The sequence below is a fragment of the Rhinopithecus roxellana genome, chromosome 4, assembly GCF_007565055.1.
Source record: "Rhinopithecus roxellana isolate Shanxi Qingling chromosome 4, ASM756505v1, whole genome shotgun sequence".
NCBI classification, from domain to species: Eukaryota; Metazoa; Chordata; class Mammalia; order Primates; family Cercopithecidae; genus Rhinopithecus; species Rhinopithecus roxellana.
In genome coordinates this window covers 61,162,680-61,189,181 of record NC_044552.1, presented here as the reverse complement: position 1 = coordinate 61,189,181, position 26,502 = coordinate 61,162,680, and the positions used below count along the sequence as shown (strand labels likewise).

The 26,502-nt window shown below is 37.0% G+C and overlaps 1 protein-coding gene across 3 annotated transcripts; it reads left to right on the top strand.

Moving 5' to 3' along the window:
• The first annotated feature begins 4,711 nt into the window (after nucleotides 1–4,711).
• PRL (prolactin) lies at nucleotides 4,712–20,440 on the top strand. Of its 3 annotated transcripts, none has more exons than XM_010354096.1 (6): nucleotides 4,712–4,805; nucleotides 10,464–10,588; nucleotides 12,969–13,144; nucleotides 15,137–15,244; nucleotides 17,453–17,632; nucleotides 20,092–20,440. In XM_010354096.1, exons 2-6 carry the CDS (start codon nucleotides 10,561–10,563, stop codon nucleotides 20,281–20,283), a joined length of 684 nt encoding a protein of 227 aa, XP_010352398.1. In that variant the 5' UTR covers nucleotides 4,712–4,805; nucleotides 10,464–10,560; the 3' UTR covers nucleotides 20,284–20,440. The 3 variants fall into 3 exon arrangements, with proteins under 3 accessions (XP_010352398.1, XP_010352397.1, XP_030784916.1); XM_010354095.1 differs by having other exon boundaries at nucleotides 12,966–13,144; XM_030929056.1 differs by lacking the exon at nucleotides 4,712–4,805 and having other exon boundaries at nucleotides 10,042–10,588.
• The last annotated feature ends 6,062 nt before the right edge of the window (nucleotides 20,441–26,502 follow it).

The window sequence follows — 26,502 nt, the reverse complement described above, 5'->3', positions numbered from 1 at the left end:
TATTACACTGGAGTACAATGGTTATTACAGATATGTTCTTCAAGACGGATAGGACAAAATCTTCCATTCCACACAATTTTCTTACAAGGTGATATTGAAACCTCTCTCAACGAGTGTTCGAGAGTTGGGGTCTATTTTATCCCTTGAATCCAGGCCTGCCAGCAACCAGGAAGGAAATGATACTACGTAACTTCCAAGGCAGTTGATAAAAGGAAGTAGAGTTTCTGCCTAGTCTTTTTGGTTAGTTGCTTTAGAGACCTTCCACCATGCTGTGAGGAAGCCCCGAGCATATGGAGAGGCCCAGAGTAGGAATTCTGATGGACAATCCCAGCTGACAGCCAATATCAACTAACAAACATGTAAGTGAAGAAGCCTTCAAGGTATGTTTAGCTCAAGCCACCATTTGGCTGCAATCCACATGAAAGATCCCAAGCAAGAGCCATGAGCGATAACAACAAATTGTTTGTTGTTGTTGTAAACCACAAAATTTGAGGGTAATTTGTTTTGTTTTGTTTTTGTTTTTTGCAGCCATAGATAATCAAAACAACTATTTATAGTCTATCTCACTGAGGATATTCTAACATTAGTCAAAGTATCACCAAATCAGCCCTATGCAGAGAGGCCACTGTTGCAAATGAGTACTTGGCCTGTTTGATTTCATAATACCTTGGCAGGATTAGGTATCACTGGAAGGTGCTAGCTATAGAAGTTTATGAAGCTTCATGAGCAACAGGAAATGTGGAGGCATCAGAAATTTTCACAAAGCATGACACATCATATCTATCAAATTTGGTAATAAAGTAACTATCTGGTTCATGTAGGTACTGCTGGAGTAAGCCAGAATTGGAGCAAATAATTTAATTTAAAAGTTATTTCCCCTATTCAATGATGTATACATAGGTCTGTATAACTCCTTAACAAACAATAATATAAAATTTGTTCTTAAAAATAAGCATATTGCTTAATTTAAAATCTTGAAGTTTGCTTCCATACAACCCTTTCTACAAAGACAAGGCTTAAGACATAAATTTGTAATTTGGGGTTGTAATGAAAGTCAAACAGTTGTAATGTCATCTTTATGAACTGCCCTGAAATGTGTCTGTCCAAAGGCAGAATATACATAATAAAATCTTTCATAACAGTACAAAACAATATTTTTGATTTTATGTCTGGGATCATATAAAGTTTCTTATGCTTGAAATGACATTGAAGTAAACTGCCAGAAAAGACTTTTGAGATTTTTTTTTTTTTTTGACAAGGACAAACCCATGACATTTTTACAAAGCCTTTGGTCTTAACCTTGGAAATCTGACCGCTTAGGATAAAGGCAGAGAAAATGAGCAAGAAAGCTCTAAAGGTAAGATGCTATTATTAAATGCAAATATATTCATTAAGGAATTGGCCAAACAGGAAGGAATATTCCACTTTTAATGAATTCTTTAAACACACATTTATTCTGCAGGTGTGCATTTTAATTTAACCTTTGAAGCAGTGGTTATCAGTGGAAATGGACCTGGGTGATAAGATGCTATCTAGAACTTATTTTTTTTACCCTTTATTTTATATACATGTAACATGAAATCTTTTAGTCCATTAAAAGCTGTCCATTATTTTCACTTTCATATTCTAGACCTTCTGCAAAGTTACTAAAAGCTCTAATGGAATCATTTTTATGGGAGTTGAAATTTTGAGTTGTATTGCTAGAAATACTTCATATAATGAAAATACTACATGTAATTTTAAAAAATATATCTTCCAAAAATGTTAAAACACTGATGAGGAATTAAAGTATATTTTGCATGTAGTAAAATTTTGTGATACACAGTGAGATTGGGACAATTATCTGACAATTCAGAACAAACACACGTACATATCTAGTGGCTGCCAACACATACACAGTGAGTAAAATTTGTACAAGTTTTAAAGTTAAACTACTCAAGTAATATGGATAAAATCTACACACCAATGGCATGTTATAGGATTTTGATCAGAGCACTGAAAAAAGGGATTTCATTATTTTCATCATTGTTTGGGTCATCAAGGAGTTTGAAAGGTAAAAATCATTCATAATTTCACCAACAATTGCTTAGGGCCTACAAAACCTACAATGTGATTGACTGTTTTTAACCGTCTAATTTGCTAACCTATAAACAAAAATTTAAAAGGTTTTCAACAAAAATAAGATACAGATCTACACAAGCAAATGCAATGAACGCTTTTTGAAACTACTTGGAAACGGAAAAAGAAATTCTTTCTTGACATTTGATATTAAAGTTCTCTTTAGATTAAAACACATAAATAATTATTTCACTGTTAACTTCATTCATGTAGCTAAGAGTTTGGAAGACAGTTATTTCACATAGTTATCTTCAAAAATTATTCTTAAATTATAAAATATGAAATATGTACTCCTATATAATTGACATAACCTCAGTGAGAAAGCTTTTTATAAATCAAACATGAAAACATTTTCATAATTTCATAGCTGTCTCCTACATATGTACCTATGATTTCCACTTATTCCAATGGATACTTTCTCTGTTTTCAAATGTAGCTGAAATTAAAGACTATCTGTTATTCTGCAGTTAGTAACAGAAACTTATAACTTATATTCATTCACTTTGTTTCTGGATGAAACACACTATTTCTCATCTATTAAGTTAATTTTATAAGATATCAGTACCAAATGGCCTGTAGAAAAGAGAACATTCAAATGCCACATCACCTCTAATGGTAATAACAGCATAGCATCTCTCAACTGGTCGACAGATAACCTTTTATCTCTTTTTTTAATTTACAAGAATTCTTTGACTTTCATTCCACTAATGATGTAGAAGTGACAAGTGAAAAAGTTAAATGAAAATTTTATGACACATGCAAGACTCATATTAGTAAAAGAATTCTTAGAGACCAAAAAGGCAGATAAATCAAAGACCAATTTGAAGATGAAAAAAATTAATAGCTTCTCATCCCTTATCTGCATAACTCATTAAGAAATAGTCTAACAAACGTATTGTTTTTATAACATGATTTAGAATCACACTCAAATTCTCTTTGACAGTGGCCATGTTTTCTGAAAGACACTGAATTCTTCAGAACATTCCATTTATCTCTCCTCTCTTTGGAAACCCAATTACCTTGGCATTTTTCCTTGAAGTAATAATGTGTTTCAAAATGTGTATTCAAGGTCACATCTTTATCTCCTCACGAAGACTTATCATCAGCTACATAAGAACCTCGGTGGGCACATAAAAAGGCATATAGAAGTGGGCAGACAGAAGGTAAGAAGAAATATTACCAGTATGGCAGGAGAAAGATTTGGAGTTCCAGTGCCAGTTCTTTCAGTAATTAAATATGTTTACCTCACTTTCTTTATTTCTGTAATGTGATATTTGGTTAGAATTACTCCATGTTTCCTCTACCTCTAAAATACTGTGATTTAGACAAATTAGAGATTGTCCAGAAGTTGAGCTTCAGGGTGGTTAATCTTCTTAATGGATGAACAGATTGAAATTGAATTGAACATAGGCAGGAGAAATTGGAAGAGAAGCTATTGTAATATGCAAGTCAAGATAACCTGGAGAGAGGAGGAAAGAGAATTTTATGGAATTAGAGAGACAGGCTAATTGTCACCCACAAACTGGTTGAGTGTGACGCAAAGGAAACAAAAGAAAAGGAAATAAACATAACTCTGAGATGTTAAGTGTTGACTGAGAAGCTATTTGAGAGAAAAGATGAATCATTAAGGATTTTCTTTAATAATTCAGTATATCTTACTTGTAGACATATAGATTGAAATGTCTAGCAGGTAATTAGTAACTCAGAAGAGAACTTAGGGAGAGATAAACAGAGCTGGGATCATCTTCCTGGGTGTGACAAGTGAAGTCATGACTTTGAATAAGACAGCCAAAGGGGGCAGTATAAGGTTGAATGGCAACAAAAATTAACATAGATAAGAACTCAAGGAATTATTTAGATTCAGCCATTAAACAATCATGGTAACCAGTAAGAGAAAATAAAACAAACTCAACTATTTATATATTATTTTTGCCATATATTCTATTGTAGATGTTCTACGTGCTTGAAATACACACACCCATATCTTGTGTCTTGGTTAATTTTCCCTCACATTTGCTTAATACATGCTTGATATTTTTGATCCTATTATTGAATGAAAAAGACTATAGACAGTCTCATCTCCATTGTTGACTGCATGTCAATACAATATCACAAAGTACTGTACTTTGCTTTAACATTTTTGCCTAGTAATAAATTTATTACTCCAACAATTTAATTTGCTTGGTGTGATATTTTGGTACTTTAACTTTTTTAGACACTCCATTTTAATCTAGGTTTTTCAACAGCAGCACTACTGACATTTGGATGGCATAATATTTTGTTCTGAGAGCTGCTCTGTGTGTTGTACGATGTTTAGCAACATGTCTGGTCTCTGCTCACCAGATACCAGCAGCACCCGCACTTCCAGTTATGACAGTCATAAACATCTTCACACATTGCCAAATGTCTCTGGGAGGCAAAATCACCACCTAACTGCTTGACCTTTGAAAACCACTCTTTTAGATTGATGGGGTTCAGAACACACTACCCCAAAATATGGCATCTTGGCATTTCAGAAAACAGCAGAAACAGGGAGTTCACTCAGTGAGCTTTTCCCACCCTTCTCCCCTGAAGCAGGCCATAAAAGAATCCTCTGACGTTTCTATAAAGTAGTTCATAAGAACCTTCATTCCAGAAGTACCCTCAAAGACAGAGACACCCAGAAGAATCGGGACATACAGGCTTTGGTAAGTTCCCTATAGTATCTTAGATCATACTCCTTTTTGTACAATTATATTTCTACATGACTGTCCACTTTTTATCAACCTTAAGCATAAAAATACACATTTCTCTGTTTCTTTGGTTCTTCATTTCTGAAGGCTCTTTTTCATGTAAATTTATACTGAATAAATCTGTACGTTTTTTATTTTGTTACTGTCTTTTGTTATAGGACTGTCAGGCATGAACCTATCTATGGGCAAGAAAAGGAATCTCTTCTCCCCTACAAGATGTGTCACTTGTATATAAGCATTTAATTGGAATTTGCCATTTTTAGAGAAACTGAGTCATTTTCTTCTTTTAATAAGTAGATTTATCTCAATATACTTGATTTTATTCTGCCCCCTAATTGCATATTTTTGTTGCCTACATATCCTTTTTTTCTATTTTCTGTTAAACGGAATGTCTTGTGTTTTGGGTGTGTGAGTGTGTGTGTGTATGTGTATTTTCTTTTTCTGACAACTTAAAAGGTTTACAATCTGTTTTCCATTTTTGTAAGGGTTACAGTCAGAACTTTGCATCATCTGTTGAAATCGTAACTGATAAAAATCAGCTTGACTATATCTATTGATTCTCAGATATAAACCATTTTTAAAAATGAACATGTTCATACTTACTTCCACTTTTGATAAGTGTATTTTTAGTTTCTTTTTAATCTTATTTTCCATTTATTTTATTAGAATTAGTGAGATCCGTGATTCTGTGACCTGCCTTTCCCACAAGACTTCTTCATCACCTTGAACTTCTACATTCCCATATGTCATTTAAAAGCCTAGTATTATACATGTTTTAATTACTGTTGGACAATAGAGCACTCCATCAAAGAATTAATTCTTATTTATGTGTCCATTTTCCTCTAGATCAACTGCAATGGTAAGGAGCTTTCCTAAAAAAATAATCCCTTTGGTTATACTGATAAGACATGAATGAATAAATAAGAAAAAAAACTAAGCAGACATGTCATAGCTAAGATATTTTAGACAAATTCTAACAGAAAAATGTATTGGAGGATAAAGGGTATGTAGGCTGGATTTGAAGGGTAGCATTTTCTCTGAAGAGCCTGCTCTGCTTTTCAATCTGCATCTTTCAATATAGGCAAAAAAATTGGCAGTGGAGGAAGTTAGGGGTGATAGTGTGTCAGCACATGCATGGCCCTAAGAGTTGTTACAATATCAAAATGCTTCTCAGCACAGACCCAGCTCCCTGACTTCCCAAGTGCCCTGATTCCTCTAGACTCCCCCAGCCCCTCGCATAGGTCAACCCCTACAGTGTCACCACCATGAAACAATAAAAAAATGAATGCCTATCATTTCAGGGGGCCTCAGGCACCCTGATCTATTGCTATAGCTTTCTGTTCTATTTGATGGTGTCTGTGCTAATTAGAATTTTAAATTATAAAATTTAAAATTATCCCTGGAAGTAAGCATGGCTGAGAGTCCCATTTCCTATTAGATAATAATAAGAGATGATTAACAGATAGACAGGTGATAGATAGATAGATAGATAGATAGATAGATAGATAGATAGACCAGTTGATCCCTAGCTAGAAGTAGGCATGCTTCAGCTCTACTTTCCATCAGATAAGAATTGTGTGTGCCTGTGCCCATACACATAATATTAAAGTGTGAGGAACCTTTCACAAGGAAAGTTATCCACCTCACTTCTGATTAGCATACAGCTAAATATTTAATTATTTTGCCTAAAAAAAAAAAATAACTCTGAAAGAGTGAGATTTACATTTGTGAAGTCTCTGGACGCATCATCCTTAAATCTGGCATTATTTTATATCAGGCATTAAAATTTGTCCCAAGGCACACATGACTCAGAACAAGCATGTGACATATAATTCATAGAGATCTCATAGAACTAGACCAGATGATATGAATGGTATAGCAGTAATTAAAAGAAAAAAATAAGAATTATAGGGGAAATTTCCAAATGCTTCCACTATGGTTTTCTTATTTAAGGAGTAAATGCCCTCAAGGAACTGACAAGAGATTAATAACTTGCATTCTGGGGTCACTAAGGGAAACTGATGATCTCCAAAGCCCTAGCAAAAACAAACACTGAACATGAACACTTCCAAAAGAAAACAAAAGCATGTCTTATTATTGTTAAAAGAAAAAACTTTAGAAAAATTGATTTTAGCAGGGTTTAAATGAGCAAAGAGACAATTAATGAATGAGGCAGCACCCTAAATGAGTAATGGTTTAGAGAGCCCCTCCCTGCAAAGTGGGCAGGCAGTATTTACAGACAGAAAAATAAAATGACAAACAGAAATAGTGTCATTGATTACAGCTCCTCCTTTGCCTTATTTGGACATATCTGAGCAGTTTGTAGCCTGTAATTGGCTGAAAGCTCAGCTACTAAGATTGTCCAAGATTCAGCTACTTGTTACAAGAATATATTCTTAATTTAGGTTGCAGTTTGTTTACATACTAAGTTAGATTGCAGTTTACTGAAAATGGGGCAGCATTAGGCCAAATTCAATTCAACAATATGTATGAAATTAATCTAAATAGTAAGACGTAATTAAATCATTGCATTTTGCTTATTCTAAAAATAGTGCCATTCAAAAAAAACACTATTGATCTTTTCTCCAATGTGCCCTTTACATTGTCTAATATTTTATACAGAAAACAGCACACATACTATTTAATTTTTTAGTCCAAGCATTAGAAGATGACTATTCAGAATTTTTCAATTCATAAACAATACACCTTTAATCATTTCATATTTCACTTTATTTAAGACAATTCACTACTAATATAAATTGAAATATCTTTGTGATACATTTATTCTGAGGATTTTTTAACTCTTAATTTCTTTCACTCTTTAATATCCCCTAGCATATCTTGCAGTAGACACCTCTTAAGTTATGTGAAGACATTTTTTGTTTTGTTTTTTTGAGATGGAGTCTCACTCTGTAGCCCAGGGTGGAGTGCAGTGGTACGATCATGGCTCACTGCAACCTCTGCCTCCTGGGTTCAAGTGATTCTCCTGCTCAGCCTCCTGAGTAACTGGGACTACTCGGTGGGTGCCTGCCACCACGCCCAGCTGATTTTTGTATTTTTAGTAGATACTGGGTTTCACCATATTGGTCAGACTGCCTGATCTCTTAATCTGCCTGCCTCAGCCTCCCAAAGTGCTAGGACTACAGGCGTGAGACACCGCACCCGACCTGTGAAGGATTTTAAATATACTTTGCTTCATATATGACAGAAGAAAAAACAAAATTATTCCAAATTTAAAAACAGATAAACAGAAGAAAATACAAACTTTTTCCAAATTAGGAATAAAAACCAATCTGATGTTACTTAATGTTAAAAATTAGAGTTCTTTAGAAAAGATGGCAAACTTGTTTATTAGTTTCAGGTACTAAACATAGTATGGGAATTTTAGCATCATTTGAGCTATTTATTCAGCTACTTGACGTAAATCAATCATCAGCCCCCAGTTTCATCACAAGACCTCAGACCAAAAATGGCAAACGAAGTTTTGTGAAGTTTTAAAACATACAACGCGATTCTTACTGAACTTCTTTATTGTTCTAAATTAAGGGCACAGTTTGATAAAGAGAAAGGCTGACAAAAAAGCACACATAAAAATTAAGGTGAAAGGGGATAACATGCACAGCGGTTAGAAGAATAGGACAACTATGATTTTTGCATAAAATATGTCTTTGCATTATTTATATATTGCAATATTCCATTCAGAGGAAATGTGGGGCTGTGGAGCAGCAAGGAAACACACAATAAATTTTACAGAGAAACATGTACCTCTTTGCAGTCAAATAAATCGACTGACTGCCACTGAATAAACACAGCTTAGGTTTTCTTAGATTGCTCTTATCCTGGCTATCTACAAATGTTGCAACACCTTTAAATTTTAAGATTAAGTTGTCATTGTCAGTTCTTGTAACAGATTTTCTTACTCTTAAGTTTATAGGAGAGGAGGAGAATATAGAATAATGTAAATTTATCTGCCACACAGCTCTGCTTTCTTAATAATTCAGACTTTCGCCATCCAGGGAAAAAATGAATACCTAATGTGAATATATGGAATCCTGACCCAGCTTTCAGATTGAGAGAGTCTATGAATCATCAAATTTGATGTTTATGATTCAAAATGCAGGATTGCCTTAAACTAAGGCAATTAGGAAGATAGTTTTTCAGAGACGTTAGTCTTCGTTAAGATTTCTAGGTCCCCATAAGAGCACTTAGTCAGATAATTGCTAAAGCACATATGTGGCTCTAGGAACTATGGAAAAAGTAAATGCCATAGGAAGATTATTTTTTAATTTACCTCATTCATCAGTCTATTGTAAGAGACAGCAAATTTGAAACTAAAGGTCACAGGCTGCTTTAGATGCATGGACTTAAAAATTAGAGAAAGTCATCAATAAAACTTAGTTCTTATTCATTATAATCATTTCATTCAGGAAATTTTCAAAAGGTGAATGGAATTTTTAAGCCCATGAAAGATGAATTTTTGTCACCTTAACCCCAGAGTGGCTCAGGGTCAGAGAAGGTAGAGAGATCATAAGTTAATAACAGTTTACACACTCCTATCCTTGAAAAGAGTGGAAATTACTGGCTAGAATTTCAGTTTATTACATGGTATAGCAGGATGACGGGTGTAAGAGTGTGTGTGTGTGTGTGTGCACGCACGCACGTGTGTGTTTGCCCTGGAAAACTACTGTATCACTTCCCCAAAATAAACTCTTAAATCAGGGGTTATAGCTTGTTTGTCTTAGAAGTGGGTCCACAGGATGTTTACAAGAGAATTCATTTCCCAGCCTTCCTCACATGACTCCTGATTTTCCGTGAAGTAATAATTGTTCCTTCATTTAACTCAACTGTAGAATTATTAGGTTGGTGCAAAAGTGATTGCAGTTTTTACCATTTAAAAGTAAAGCCCAAAACCGCAATTACTTTTGCACTGAACTACTTCTTTCATATTCTTGACCTTTAGTCTCTCCAGGCTTCTGTTTCTTCATCTGTAAACTGGAGAGAATAATACCACTTAACACATATGTTAAAATCAAAAGAAATAAACAGATGAAGATGTACATTGAAAGTACCATACAGATATGCTATTTTTAAAAAGACAAAATGTATTTTTTAAAAGACAAAATGTAAAAAGAAACAAAATGAGGGAAATTTAACGACAGTGTAACAGGGGACTGAAAATTCTGATTTCTCAATCCTTATTCTATATCTCTTGGTATTTAGTGTAAAAATGTTTAAATTTTTACCTAGCAATCTTGAGGAAGAAACTTGATAACTGATAATACGTGAGACTGTTACTTAAGTGAAATATAATCCTATATATTCAACAAACTGCAGAGAAACAAGATAAATTTTAAAGTAAATGACTCCTGTAGTTTTATAGATCCTCCAAACCAAACTAGTCTCAGATCTCACCTTCATCATCTCTCTCATTTCCTTTTGGCCTAATTAATCAAAGTCCTTCCTAGAATGTTCATTTCTGGCCAATATGTCTTCCTGAATATGAATAAGAAATAAAATACCATTTGATGTTTGAAATTATGGGGGTAATCTCAGTGACGGAAATAGATGACCAGGAAAAGGGAAACGAATGCCTGATTCATTATATTCATGAAGATGTCAAAGGTTTATAAAGCCAATATCTGGGAAAGAGAAAACCGTAAGACTTCCGGATCTCCTCTGGTGAAGTGTGTTTCCCGCAACGATCACCAACATGAACATCAAAGGATCGCCATGGAAAGGTATGTGTGACAACTCACTGGGTTGTTGGTTGTATCAACACTCCTGTGGAGGGGATTAATGTGAAATTTTAACTAATAAGAGGTTGCAGGCTTACAATGTTTAGAAGTGCAATCTAATGATTGCTCTAGGAAGCAATTATACAAGGGCACCATAGAACAGAACAATTGTTCTCAAACAGGGAAATCCTCTCTTCTCCCAGAGGCATTTGGCAACGTCAGGAGGTGTTTTGGGTTGTCTTAACTGAGGTGGGGAAGTGAGGGAAAAGTGCTATTGGTATCTAATGGGCAGAGATCAGGGATGCTACTAAACATCCTTCAATGCACGGGACAGCCCCCAGAACAAGAAATTATTCAACTCAAAATGCCAATAATATCAAGATTGAGAAACTCTGGACTAGAATAAGACTCAAAGAGTCTATGGGTCCAATTTGCCACAACTCTCAAAGGGACAAAGTAACATTTTCTGGTTATCAGGCCTCTAATGTGGATTGGCCAACTCAAATCAACCTGATGAAACTTTCAATTGTGAAGCCATAAAATAGACATTAATAGCAGAATTGTCTTTTCTATTCTTTGTCAATTTGGTTCAAGCCAAATGACATTTCAAAAGGAAAAACAGGCTGCCTAGTAATAACTAATCACCTTTACTTTCTTGGTTGACATTTGCAAGGAAAATAAATTAGTAACAACCACAAAATTTGTTTCTAATGAAATGAAGAACAAAAACATGTGTCTATTTTATCTCATCTTGGGCTTTAAAAATCCCTTCCATGCTACACGTGCAGATAAATGTACTCAGAGATACAGAACATCTATCCAGTTGTGAATTTCCTAGACCTGCTATTCCAATTTCTCTATCCACAAAGCACATTTTATTTACACATACAGATAAAATATACATTTGGTTTCATCATATGATTATAGTATGCATAAAATAAACTTTTTGGAAGCATCATGTTTTTGAAAAATTAAAAGTCTATAATAGGAATCATCTCAAACAAAAATTTTATTTTACAACTAAAAGGTCACTTCCTACACTAAACAATTTTTCAGGTATTTTTAAGTGTTTAGGTTTAGGTACTTTTTCACAAACTAATCTTTAGCATTTGCGTAGTTTTATCTTGGATATTTCCGATTGCATTTATTAAAGGTTTTGAAGGACTTAAGTTTTGTGATAAACACGGTTTTATATTGGGCATTCTTTTGGGGTAGTGTCACTGAAGTTAACAAGTGATTTAAATTTGGTAGCTATATATCATTTCTTTCCTTTTGAAAGTATAAGTTATTGATATGTTACAGGACTGTAACTGTCCATTTGCTGAGATAGCAAATTGATGGCAAAGCTTTGAAAACCTTCAACAATGATCAGAGTGTTTTGTAATTAGAGCAGGAAAAGTGGATAAAATCAAGCTTTCTGGGGCCTCTGTTGCGATGCAATCAATCAAAGGCAAAGAACTTGTTGTTCTTTATAAGCGATGGCAACAACCTACGTAAACACTGAGCCATCACAGCTACTCATGCGGCCCCCATTACACAGATGCAGACTGAGAGCCCACAGGTGTACGTGACGTGACAAGACGATGTGCAAAGACCACAGTATTGGCATCATGCCTCTCTCACCCACTAATAATACGACTTGGGGAAAAATCATTTAACTTCCCTAAGCCATCTGTTTCATCAATATAATTTGATGATAATTACAAAGGCCCAGTGTATCTCACAAGGTTATTATGAAGCTCAAATATACAAAAAAAATTTAATGCTTTTGGCAAAGTGTCAAACAAATACATGGGATTATTACGGTGAGTTAGCAGATCTAAGCTACAGCATTATTTTTATGTCAGAATTCTCTTCATACTCAGTATTAGCAATCAAACAATCATGTGTTTATTCTTATCAAGCAGGATGATAAATTGAAAGGATCAACTGTGCTGTTTTTGTTATATCAGTGTCTAAAATGTAAATTATCAGACACACCTAGTTAAAAAAAAATTACAGACTCCTGGACAGCCTGACTGCTGCAAATCTGCAGAAACTCCCAAGACATTAAACTATCTTAAGAGAATGACCTGAACACCCTAGCTCAGAATTAATTTAAGCTCCAAATATTTGCAAAGTACAGAAGCACTTCTGGGAACCATACAAAAATGCAGGAAGTAACCCACTTCTCAAACTATATATCTGTGCAAACATAATTATATATATATATCTACATTTACCCAGTGGAAGGCATTGGTTCTTCCCCCATCCCAGCCATTACAGTACCAAATCAGGCAGCTGAGGGCAGTGGGGAGCAATAAGGCTTTCCTCGGCAGGATTACTTTTGAAAACCTCCGTGGAATAGATCATCTCAGAGTGGTTCGCATTCTTATTTAAGCAGGGTCCCTCCTGCTGCTGCTGGTGTCAAACCTGCTCCTGTGCCAGAACGTGGCCCCGTTGCCCGTCTGTCCTGGTGGGGCTGCCAGATGCCAGGTGACCCTTCGAGACCTGTTTGACCGCGCAGTCGTCCTGTCCCACTACATCCATAACCTCTCCTCAGAAATGTTCAGCGAATTCGTAAGTACCATGCTTCTGGCTTCCTCCCTGAAGGAGACTTCCCATGATCTGTTGGGCTCTACTACATGTTAACCTAGAAAACCTCCCAAGCCAAATTTCAAATGTTACACTTTAACACGTGAAAGAAGACACCAGCTCATAAGATGTGGAACAAGAAGAAAGGGACAGTGCCATGAAATCGCAAAGATTCTCAAAGAATGTAATGACTTTTAAATTTTTTCTTTTTTCTTTTTTTTTTTTTTTTTTTGAGACGGAGTCTCGCTCTGTCGCCCGGGCTGGAGTGCAGTGGCCGGATCTCAGCTTGCTGCAAGCTCCGCCTCCCGGATTCACGCCATTCTCCTGCCTCAGCCTCCCGAGTAGCTGGGACTACAGGCGCCCGCCACCTCGCCCGGCTATTTTTTTGTATTTTTTAGTAGAGACGGGGTTTCACCATGTTAGCCAGGATGGTCTCGATCTCCTGACCTTGTGATCCGCCCGTCTCGGCCTCCCAACGTGCTGGGATTACAGGCTTGAGCCACCGCGCCCAGCCAAATTCACTTTATTTTTAAAAAATAAACAAAATTTAAACACCTGACCTAAAGCATGCTTTGCTGGGGCTGAGGAGAAGGAAGAGTGTTGATTTCTTATTCTTGAATGTAGGGGTCAGACTCCACAGGCATTCTTCACTTAGCACAGAATAGATATCCAATAACGAAGAACTGCACTGCAGCGAATTGGGTGGATTGAATAGAGTTAAACTGAGCTGAATCCATGCTGGGGAAAATAAACAATTAATAACTTCAAAAACCCCAAAATGCTAGAAATCATTTTTCTGGGATTTTCATTGTATGGGTTTATAATTACAATAAAGGGCTAGTTTAGAATTGGAAACCAGTGCTTTCTTCTTTCTTTTTCTCCCTTCCTTCCTTCCCTCATTCCTTCCTTCCTCCCTTCCCTTCCCCTTCCTTACTTCCCTCCCTCCCTAGTTCCCTCCCTCCTTCCTTCCTTCCTTCTTTCCTTCCTTCCTTCCTTCCTTCCTTCCTTCCTTCCTTCCTTCCTTCCTTCCTTCCTTCCTCCCCCTCTTTCTTTTCTTTTTCAGAAATATGTACTCTATGTCTGAATAACCTATTTTGGAAATCATAGGTTAACTCTTCTAGGTCAATCAAGGAGCAGACAATAGATTACTGCTTTAATAAATCAGGGGCCTCCATAGAGAATAAATGTACATTCATAAAATTATTTTTACTCTCTGATTTCTCTTTCATCCTCCATTTTTGACTGGCTATCTTTTGTCTTCCAAATCTTCCTAGTAATTCCTTTGGACTTTTATAAGTTTTGCTAAAGACTAGTCTTTCCTGTCAATTTGTTAGCTCATTTTTTATTCTGCTCTTATCCTCAGTCCATTGTTTATATTTCCTAAAATTGTGTGCCCTGTGTTTCTGACTTATTTTGTCATAATAAAAAAAAATGTTGTATTCCATGTCTATCATGAACTTAGTAAGGTACAGGTGTGTGGACTCTGAGAAACTTTTTAGAGAAAAGTTATAATTTTATAATGCCTATTAAGAGAAGTCTATCAGTTTAGGCCCACAGTAAATAAGAGATTAAGTGAATACATGTAAATACATTTGCACTATGTCATTTGGCTCAAATGCTGAAGAAAGATGATTCTCAATACAAAATGTATTGTTTCATATTTTTGGTATTTTTAGCATTTGCTTTCCAAATAGTAACTTGTGTGATTTGTGTGAATGGTAAAAGTAAACAACAAGGGAATTGCAAAGAAGGGAAAAGATTGAGATTTATGAAAGCTAGATGAAAAAATGAGTTTACAGAGATAATGGGGGGAAGTAGGCAAAAGGGTTACTTTCTTAATTCTTTAGTTTTCATTTTTATGTAGCTCTAATTTTTAAAAGTTACACATCTGTCAAATGTATTAGTATTCTGGTAATGGATTCATTTATTCAATGCCCAAACAACCCCAACTAATTGAATTTGTCTCATCATTTCCAGGATAAACGGTATACCCATGGCCGGGGATTCATTACCAGGACCATTAACAGCTGCCACACTTCTTCCCTTCCCACCCCCGAAGACAAGGAGCAAGCCCAACAGATCAATGTGAGTCCTTCATCCAGGCTTTGCACCAAAACAACCAAGGCAGTACACCGTATTATCATGGTGATAGGTTATTAGAGGTGCTGTAATACAGTGGTAATTGTACACGCAGAGAAAAATATAGGAAGAATAAGAAATCGAAAAATTACATTATGTAGTTGATGAAATATGAGTCAAATCAAATGCTAAGTAAAGATGGTAGCGGCAATCTAAATAGCAGATCTGTACATTGTCCTTGCAGATAAAATTATTTTAACCAATGCCTTGTCGCTAGGATTGTATATATACTATACGAAAGTTTGAACTGAATTTGACTTCTGTGGGTAAATATACATTTATGCATATGTAAGAAAAATAAATGCAGTTGTATTTATTACATGTTACTCGTGACTCCTATATCAACAGCATGTTACATTACTGACCCCTGCACTATTGGAGCCAACTCTTCTGGACTTTCAAGACTCTACTCTGGTTCTATTTCTGCTTCTCTGACACCTACTTTTTCAGTCTTCACTGACTCTTCTGCCCTCTCTTACTTCTTAGTTAAAAGTCACCACTCCCCTCACACACACACACACACAAAACAGATCCTGTAAAACATAATATTTTGCTTTTCACAGCTACAACAATTGCCACTGTTCTAATGACTACCAAGTCTGTGTATCAGCCCCAATCATGTATCTCAGCTTCAATCTTCTGTTGCTGTAATTTCTCCCTTTTGGTTGTCTACCATAATCACAGCCTTAACATGATTTAAAACAAACATCTTTATATACATGCCCCCTACAAATTCAATGTATTCTCCATTTACAGTTTTAGGAATGGCACCAACATTTCTGTCTGCTATGTTCATTAATAATAATTATGATAATAAGAGAAGGAGGAGAAAGAGAAAGGGGAGAAGGAGGAGGAAGAGGAAATATTTATTGAGATCTACAGGTTGAGTTATCACTAATCAGAAATCCCAAATACTCCAGAATCCTAAGTTTTTTGAGCACCTACATGATGCTAAAAAAACAAAATGCTCATTGGAGTATTTCAGATTTCAGATTTTTAAATTAGGAATGCTCAAATTGTACTACATTGCCAGGCACTTTATGGGCATTACTGTATTTAATCCTCATAAAAATCCTATAACATGAGGTACTGTTATTACACTTACTGAGATAAGGAAACTGAAGCTCAGAAAGGCTATGGAATTTATACCGGTCACATGGCAAATAAGCAGTGAACCTGGCTTCGTTCAATTCAAAACCCTTACTCTTAATCATTGTGTTGCAATGCTCCTAGAAAAACTACACTGACACTCACTTTATGGCCTGTACCTCTTTATAGCTCCTTTCTTTCATATCCTCGTACATGTTTCCATTGCAATGTCCATTTATTTCTTCTTTATTCTTTTTGTTACCACTAGACTAGTTCACGTACTTCTACAAAGTAAACATTTTACATCAGAGATAATCAGCTACTTGCAGTCTCCTACAGGATCCTGGTAGTAAGCAAAAACTAGGCAGCCAGAACTCCATTGTGAATTCCATGGTTATTCAAGATAACATTGGTTCCATCTTACTCACCTGCATAAGCCAAGAGAACAGACTGCTCTGCCAGCAGCATGGGGCAGGGGTTGCATAGATCAAGGAAAGCATGTTGATGAATTCCATGTCACCTTCATTGTCTCTTCATTCTAGGATCCCCAAATAAAACTACAAATCAAAAATTATGAATAGTTCGATGAACAATTTGATTCATTAGTATGAATGAATGCTTGGATGAGAATGATTTGGGCCCCTTGACACGGACCCCAATGGAATATATTTCTCACAAGTCAGATACTCTGGGCACCTACTGAGTTCCGGCAAAACTTTAGTTTCTCCCCAAGGACAAGCAAATCAATCAAATACAAAAGATCTTGCTAAGTGGACAGATGGTAGAATTTCAGAGGAAAAACAAAATTCTTCATTTTATCAATTAGAACTCTCATTAGAAAAAGTGATTATTGAAATAAGCCAGACTTTTTTTTTAATTTTAGCAACGTTTAGGCCAATAGTTTAAATTTTACATTTCTAAACTTCTATCACCTAAAGAAAAATATACCTACACATAGAAATAAAAAGAGATATTTTAGTCCAGCCTGTCTAAGCAAAAATCACATGTAACTAACCCCATTGTATTTTACCTATTTTAATGCAATTATTCTATATGGTTTCGTAGCAAAAAGACTTTCTGAGCCTGATAGTCAGCATTTTGCGATCCTGGAATGAGCCCCTGTATCATCTAGTCACAGAAGTACGTGGTATGCAAGAAGCCCCGGAGGCTATCTTATCCAAAGCCGTAGAGATCGAGGAGCAAACCAAACGGCTTCTAGAGGGCATGGAGCTGATAGTCAGCCAGGTGAGTAGCCTCCTGGTGCTTCTTTGTTTTTCTCATTAATATAAGCGGTGACCTCTGTGATAAGAAATATTTCCCTTTGAAAGAAGAAAATTTCGGCATTCCATATTCTAGACCGCTATTAAATAAAGCAAGAGCCTAGTCGTTCATAGTCATAGATTCTAATGTAAATGAATCTTAGAATGCTATTTGACGAATGTCACTTTCCCTACTCTATATGCAAAACCACAAAAGACTTGCCCCTTCCTGAGGACAGGAAGTTAAGTGTTTTCAAGGGAGAGAAAACTAGAGAATAGAATCTGCAAGATACATGTTTTCTGCAGAGTATCCCAGGACACCCACTATTGAAAATTCTGGTCAGATGCTTTCTCTTTTCTCCCCTTACGAGAGGATGAGAGTGGGAAGGGAGAAAGAAGAAAACCAAAATCAGATCAGATAGGCCCTCAGCCACTCACCCTGATCTGCTGCACAGACTTGTCAGGGAGGAGCAGATATTAACATGACAAGACAATGACATCAGTGCACACAGGTTGCATTGATTTCAGGGGATCCCACAAGCACTAGATGGCAGGGAGTCACAAAAGAAGGGGATATATCTTTTCTGGAATGTCTTTGTTTTGTAATTTATAGAAAGTTGCCTCATTCTAAATTTTGTTTTTTCTTGGGACTCCAAAATCAAAACTCATGTCATTGTACTTAATCTCCCCCAAATAATCTGTCATATTTAGATTGTGTTAGTATTTGCAATAGATATCTCCATTCAGATGGGATAATTTCAACATTAGTGAGATAATACCTAAACAGCTTCTGAGGTTTTCAGGGATAATGTACCATCTAAAGAAAAATACATGATTATAGGAATAATAACAGGAACAATTTTGTATTTCTCTTTTTGTGTACTAAGTACATGTTATCATGTATCATTTTTGTTATTTTCATGGGAGAAAATATATCTAAAACAAACACAAAGTACATATTAACCTTGGAATGTATGATTACTGTAAACCTAATTTCTGAGGTCACTAATTTGTTCTATAGTACTCCGTTTTCTGTTCTTTTTTCTCTACCACTTATTTATTTATTCTTATTCATATCATTATCCCTTACACAGTAAATTTTGTCTTAGGGCTCAAGTACCAAAAATTAAAACTAAAAACATAAAGCCAGTCAATGAATACACACACACACATGCACACACACAGGCATGCACACACACACACTTTAATTCCAACAGGGAATCCCAGATTTGAAAAATATTCTCACTCTGTAGAAAAAGGTTTAGTAGATCCATGTCTACATCCAGATTTATACCTAATAGCTCTCCAAACTAGCTGACATCCCTAAAGTTGCTAAAATGGTTACTTGGTCTCTAAGAACTCTGGGCTTTCCTGGTTTGCAAAGGCTTACAGAGTGTGAAGAAACATAGCATGCCCTCTGTTGTGCTGTTCAGCCTCCTTTTGTTATCACAGCCATGCCCCCAACCCTACCATACAGCCCTCACCACTGAAGGGTTGCTGCCAGCAATCCCCTGACCTTTCGTTTTTTTTAGACAAGGTCTCACTGTGTCACCCATGCTGGAGTGCAGTGGCTTGATCACTGCAATCTCTGTCTCCCGGGTTCAAGCGATCCTCATGCCTCAGCCTCCCAAGTAGCTGGGACAACAGGCGTGCACCAATAGGCTTCGCTAATTTTTGTGTTTTTTTTGTAGAGATGGGGTTTCACCATGTTGGCCAGGCTGGTCTTGAACTCCTGACCTCAAGCCTCCCAAAGTGCGTGAACCAGAGTAAACCACCCTGCCCGGCCTGTACCCCTTTCTTGTAGGTGCTTTCCCCAGCATCTCCCAGCCCAGGGACCTCAAAAGAAAGCAATTGTTTCCCCTAGAAATTTGAGGAAATGAAAATCTCCTGACTGCTTAGCAGCTTTTCTTAGTCATGGTCATCACTAAATTATCTGTACCCCAAAGCATCAAGTACAAGTACATCTTTTTTAAAGTTTTTGGAACATACACTAGATAGGGAATAGATTGAGTTCAAAGCAGGAAGAAAATAAAGGATGTCAGGAAGAATAAAGCACAAAGGATACATCAGGGACAAGACTGGGGAAATGGGAAAATGAAATAGTTCCTCGAATGAGAGCACCGAAGCGAGCTACTCCATTGTCTCTTGGTCAAATCTTTGTCGATATTTACATAGTACCTTTCCGGTTCTTCATCTGTCTACTCCTGCAAAAACATACTTCATCTGTGATCACATAGACGTCAGAAAACCTAAACGTGTATTCTGCTTCTAGTTTTTAGATGAATAGGTTTCTGATACACTGGCCCAGATATACAAAAATCATTGCCTTTGTCTAAAACTTTACATTCATATCTCATTCTCAATTCTTAATCCAACAGTTAGAAAGAACAAGGACATACAAATGCTAATAATATGAAGAATAAGTCACTGTTTTTTTGTGATTAGGTTCATCCTGAAACCAAAGAAAATGAGATCTACCCTGTCTGGTCGGGACTTCCATCCCTGCAGATGGCTGATGAAGAGTCTCGCCTTTCTGCTTATTATAACCTGCTCCACTGCCTACGCAGGGATTCACATAAGATCGACAATTATCTCAAGCTCCTGAAGTGCCGAATCATCCACAACAACAACTGCTAAAGCCCACATCCATTTCATCTATTTCTGAGAAGGTCCTTAATGATCCATTCCATTGCAAGCTTCTTTTAGTTTTATCTCTTTTGAATGCATGCTTGGGTGTAACAAGTCTCCTCTTAAAAAATAAAAACTGACTCCTTAGAGACATCAAAATCTAAAATGCCGATTTGTCAAAGTTTCTTCACTTCATTTAATAGAAAATCCAAAGAAAATCTATCACTCCCATTGAGAAGTTCTTATCAGAATGTGTCACAAAAAACAGAAGCTAGCCTTGCACATAAGACAATTAACAGCTTACTTTAAAATCACAGTAGATTACTGTGGGTCAAGTGATTAGAATCTTAGAGTTAGATTGTTAATCATGCAGTCATTCTACAAAGAAGATTGAATTCTCGGGGTTCTTTATGAAAGCAGGCATGTTCTGTGAGTTCACTTTCAGTGTTATGACAGACAGTATAACGGCTGTGCAACTGCAGTGCCTCCAAATAGCATGAAGTTTACTGAGCAGTCTAAAAACTGTTCGGATATAAACATGACATAGCTTTCTCTTTTTCTAATAGCTGTATTCAATCATTCTCTACTAAATTCCCATCTCTTTCGCATTATCTTACACACATTTTATGTTCTAGCAATTCTGGGTCTAACAAATCCGGTCCAGCCAGGTTTCAACTCCTTGTTTATTTATTTATTTATTATTTATTATTATTATTATTTTAAACGGAGTCTCACTCTGTCTCCCAGGCTGGAGTGCAGTGGCACGATCTCCACTCACTGCAAGCTCTGCCTCCCGGGTTCACGCCATTCTCCTGACTCAGTCTCCCGAGTAGCTGGGACTACAGGTGCCCGCCACCATGCCCAGCTAATTTTTTGTATTTTTTAGTAGAGATGGGGTTTCACTGTGTTAGCCAGGATGGTCTTGATCTCTTGACCTCATGATTCACCAGCCTCGGCCTCCCAGAGTGCTGGGATTACAGGCGTGAGCCACTGCGCTCTATATTTAAATTATTTAATGCTTTTCTCTCCTGCTGTGATGGATCAAAGGACCTAACAGAGAAAGCAGATGTGGTCAGTTCCTGCAACTTTTCTTCCCCCTCTCTCTTCTGGATTCCTTTACCTGTGTTGGAATGGGATAGAGGATTAGGAGAGATGAAAAAGTTCAAACATCACTGACTTAGTACTATTGTGCCCTTCCCCTTGCTGACAGGGACTGACCTTGGATTTTCTCTGAGTAGTGGGTGTCTTTCTAGTGGAGTTGATTTGTAATTTCCAAGATACCAACTAGTAGGGACACCACACAGTATAGTTTCTTTCCCAGGGGAAATGCTCTGGCTGGATTCTCCTATTCGCCCCATAGCTCTGCCATCTGTAGCATTCTCCACGGCCTCTGCTATTGTTCCCCTTATCCTGCAGGAACTCTGTTGAAGAAAACTGGCATGAGGTCAGCTATGTGTCAACCACCCCACAGGAAACTCATGCATCATAACCTCTCCAAGCAATGGAGTAGCAATAGGACTAGGTCATGTCTGACTCCTTCCCGGGGTCTCTACCAGTTCCCTTCTCTCATTGGCATAGACACAGAGTAGATCAGAAGCTGGATTCGTTAGCAGACATTCACCTCAGGAATGAGATGCTAGTCTTTCCTTCTTTAAAACATAGTGAGTAATTATTTCTATCAGCAATTATCTTGGAGAGTCGACCTCACGAACATTCTCTACTAGGTCACTGAATTATAACACCCTCCTCAAACACCTAATCTTCTATTTATTGAGTATGGAGGGAGGTGACTGGATGAGGGTCCCTAAGCTTGTTTAGTGACCTCTAAAGAACCTAAAATGAGGGCTAACGTCATTGCAAGCTCCCCTTAGAAGGCAGCGGTATTATCAGGCTGGTTTTGCAGCAGCTTCTGGGCTTTAGCAGGGATTTCTAGAAAACAGACAATGGAAATCATCACCTTCAACTTTCTGATAGACATTAAATAAAAAGGTGAGGGGGCAGAACAAAGGGGAAGGGAGAGAGAAGGGAGGAAAGATAAGAAGAAGAAAAATGAACAAAAGGCTTGGGTCTTTAAGACGTTATTAGAATACTGCCCTTGGTGAAGACCTAAATCTCCCTTAATTTTTACACCCTAAAAGCAAATATGATCTCATATACTCCTTTCACTTCCCTTTTCTTTCTTCCTTTCCTGAAACTCTAGTTTGTATTAGGAGCATTCTTTGCCCTTACCAATTTGAGTGGCTGTAACTCTAGAGACAAGCAGAACTTGGCACATCTTCAGATCAGAATTCAAGGCAATTTTCCACCTCTCTTCAGAGAAAACTTTCCCGTGCTCATTGGAACATTACCCCAACCCCTCAACCCCCCAAAAGTTATCTTTCCCCATAGCCAGGGTTGTTTTTATCAGAATCCTTCCTGCCCCTGCTTCTAGCTGTGATGAACCAAACCTTTCAGAATACAACAGAATACTCTGCCCCAAACCAATCCTATCAACCCCTCCCTTTCCTCCTAAATGCATGCAAAATGTCAGCTTGCTCATATTTCAGCCTTCTTCTTGCAAAAAGCAAAAGAGCACAGGAAAACCTGCATATACTTTATTTCTAAGTTATTTGTTGAAAATATCTAATCCTATTATGTTACTCACTTAAGTTCTTTCTCTTCAATTTCTAGCTATTTCCAACAGGTAGGGTGGGTTTTATCGGGGTAAAATTTGGCAATAAATTGACATGCAATTATAAGAAATATAAGATAACCACTAACCATACGTGACTTCAGGTGCTCCTCCCTATTTAAGTGTTTATTCCAAGCACAAATTTAGAGCTCTGGTAAACCACTGAGGGGGTGACAGTAAAAGGCCTCTCCCTGTTTGGCTGTGACATATCAACTAAATACTGTAGTTTTCAGATAAGATTGAGCACAGCGATGGGTGTTCTGTACAGTCAGCAAAGGGTAGCAGGAAGAGGATATTTGGGAAGAATATAACAATCACGTCTCTTCCAACTAGAGGGAATTTATTTTTTTTTCTTCTTCTGTGGAATTCCATGCAAGATTACATTTGATGAAATGGCCCTGCTATGGCAAAAAGAGCAGTGGTTAAAAAAAAACAAAAAGAAAACACCAAAAACCCTTGAAAGGTATTGATCTCATAGATTAATAAATCACTCGTCACGGGTACTACAAGGTCTAACAGAGAAGTAAGAAAAATCTGTCTTCCCAGAGTTTGCTCTCAAGTTGTGGAGAAAGATGGTTATCTAAATGTAAATTACTATGCTATATGGTAGAGGAAATAGTATGATAGGTGATGCTAAACAAACTGCTACAGTGACTCAAAGAACAGCTGAGACACATGGATGTGAGAACAAGGAAGGTTTTTTTGTTTTGTTTTTTGGTTTTTTTTTTGAGACGGAGTCTTGCTCTATCTCCCAGGCTAGAGTACAGTGGCGTGATCTTGGCTCACTGCAACTTCTGCCTCCCAGGTTCAAGCAATTCTCCTGCCTCAGCCCCCCAGGTAGCTGGGATTATAGGCACCTGCCACTATGCCCGGCTAAATTTTATATTTTTAGTAGAGACAGGGTTTCACCATGTTGGCCAGGATGGTCTCGAACTCCTGACCTCAAGTGATCCTCCCACCTCAGCCTCCCAAAGTGCTGGGATTACAGGTGTGAGCCACTGTGCCTGGCCACAAGGAAGTGTTTCTAAAGTGGCATGGTTGTGACGGCTTTACAATGAAGTTTTGAAGGCTTGATGGGATACTAAAAGGCAAAAATAGGAAGACAGCCTATCTGCCAATTAACTTATGCATTTTATGATGTAGATTTCCCTATAGCCCGAACAAAGGAACTGAGATGTTAGTACATATAGCATTATAAAGTATCACTAATAATAATTAACTTTGGCTGAAACATAAGAAATGTTCATTTTTAAACAAACTTTTTTAATAGCTCTCATTATTATGTGCTAGACGCACTGCTATAGGGCAATAACGCGGGAAAACCTAGTAGGATTGTTTATGCTTTGAGGAGAATCATTCATGCCAATTTGGAGAGTTTGTACTATTTCTACCAGACAACAATAAAATAGCAAATTTTAGTACGAGAGAGCAATATGTGCAGAATTGGAAAATAGAAATATTAATCTAGTTTGGGAGGTTGTGGGAGTGTGAGACAGGTAGAGAAAAAATAAGAGGTCCAGAAACAAGTTGAAATAATATCAATATACCCTAAGAGAAGATCAAAAAGGACTCTGCCAAGAGGAAAGAAGTAAAGCCAGTGGCTCACGCCCGTAATCGCAACACTTTGGGAGGCTGAGGCAAGTGAATTACCTGAGGGTGGGAGTTTGAGACCAGCCTGACCAACATGGAGAAACCCCATCTCTACTAAAAATACAAAATTAGCCAGGTGTGGTGGCATGTGCCTGTACTCCCAGCTACTCAGAAGGCTGAGGCAGGAGAATCGCTTCAACCTAGGAGGCGGAGGTTACAGTGAGCCAAGATCTCACCATTGCACTCCAGCCTGGGCAACAAGAGCAAAACTCCATCTAAAAAAAAAGGAAAGGACATGGGATGTATAGAAACATCAACAGGCCTGGACTATATGGAGGAAATGATACAGACAGAAGAGTCAAACAGACACCCAAGAACAGCAAATGATGTGAAAGTCAGAGAGAAGACAGGATGAGGTATATGTTCTTTCCAAATGCATATAAACTTTGTTTTCCTGTATTTCATTGAATTTGGACCAGAAAAAAATCATCAAAAATTATTTAAGCAAACCAGAGAAATGATTATATTCAAGAACCTCTACAAGATTATATAAGATAGAAGAACAAAAGAATTTATACTTCCTAGTAATAATAAGTTGTAAGTCACTTGTCTCCTTTAACAGTTAAATAAGACATACTTTGTAAAGCAGGATGGATGAATCAAAATAAAATCAAAGCAATCTATTTATTTACAGAGCTAACCCTAAACAAAATATGAATAATGCTCCCCTTACATTTGTCTACTTTCTCCAAGAATTTCTCATTTCTTTCTTCTTAATCCGTCCATCCTTGCTTATTTCTTTTCTTCTGAATCCATCCTTGCTTATTGTTCCTTCATTGCCTTGCTCTTAGCAGATGGTCAATTAGTCACTAACTAAATACATATTTTAAAAGTCCACTTCCAAAGTAAATTCATACTTAGGGGCCATTGAAGCTGAAAAGCTTTCTCATCCCCTGAACACAAATCCCTAATAGTGAAATGACTTCTCTTCAACATCTTTCCAAAATGCTCAGGAGCAGTCAAGTACAACTTTTCTACTTCGACATCTTCTGCAATGATTATCATTTTCTTGGATAGTAAAGACAGGAAACACAAATGAAGCCACGAAAGACATTTAGAAAACAATGGATGATCCATATTTTAAAGACACATGCACGGTTGCATGACATACAACTGTGATGGGAACCAGGTGAGCCTAATCAGGAGTGGCTTCTTTGAGGAAGGGCTCTATATGAATTAGCACTGAGAAGTCTTATTCAACTCAACTGTTAAAAATAACTCTCTGATTGTAAGACTTATTTAATTGCACTAAGTCAAAAAAGTAATGTATTTTATATATAAAAAAAACAAATCAAGAATACTATGTTCTTAAAGGCACGTTCTAGTTAGCACATTGCGTCTAAAAAAAAATCTCCAAATGTAGTTTATGTTTATGCTGACAGAGAACAGAATATCTTAACCTTGGGACATTAACCACAGAGCAGTTTAGCTGTAATGCTAATAAAAACCACTAAGGCCTAAAAGTTGTAAGCCAGCCCAGGACCCTACTATTTGTCATTTAACAAATACATAGTTAATCATCACTTTATCCAGGCACTGTTGCAGGTGCTTGGTTTACATCAATGAGCCGACGAAGACACATGACCTCATGGAATTTACATTCTAGCTGGGAGAAGACAGGCAACCCACAATAAACATTAATACTAGTTTGTTGTATAGTATGTTAGCAGGTGAATCACGCTATAGAAAAAAGAAAGTAGGATAAGGAGCTCTAGGCGCACAGGTGGAGAAAGAGAAGAGATTTTAAAAGATAGGTTAGAACCTACTCAGAGCAGTAGCAGCTGGCTTTCCTCCATTAAATCATGCAAACCTGTGCTCCCTTGCATCCCAGATCCAAGTTTTGTCCTGAGCTGCCAGATTTCTCTCTCTTCTACACACTTTCAAAAACATTTCTTCCTCTGAGGTTC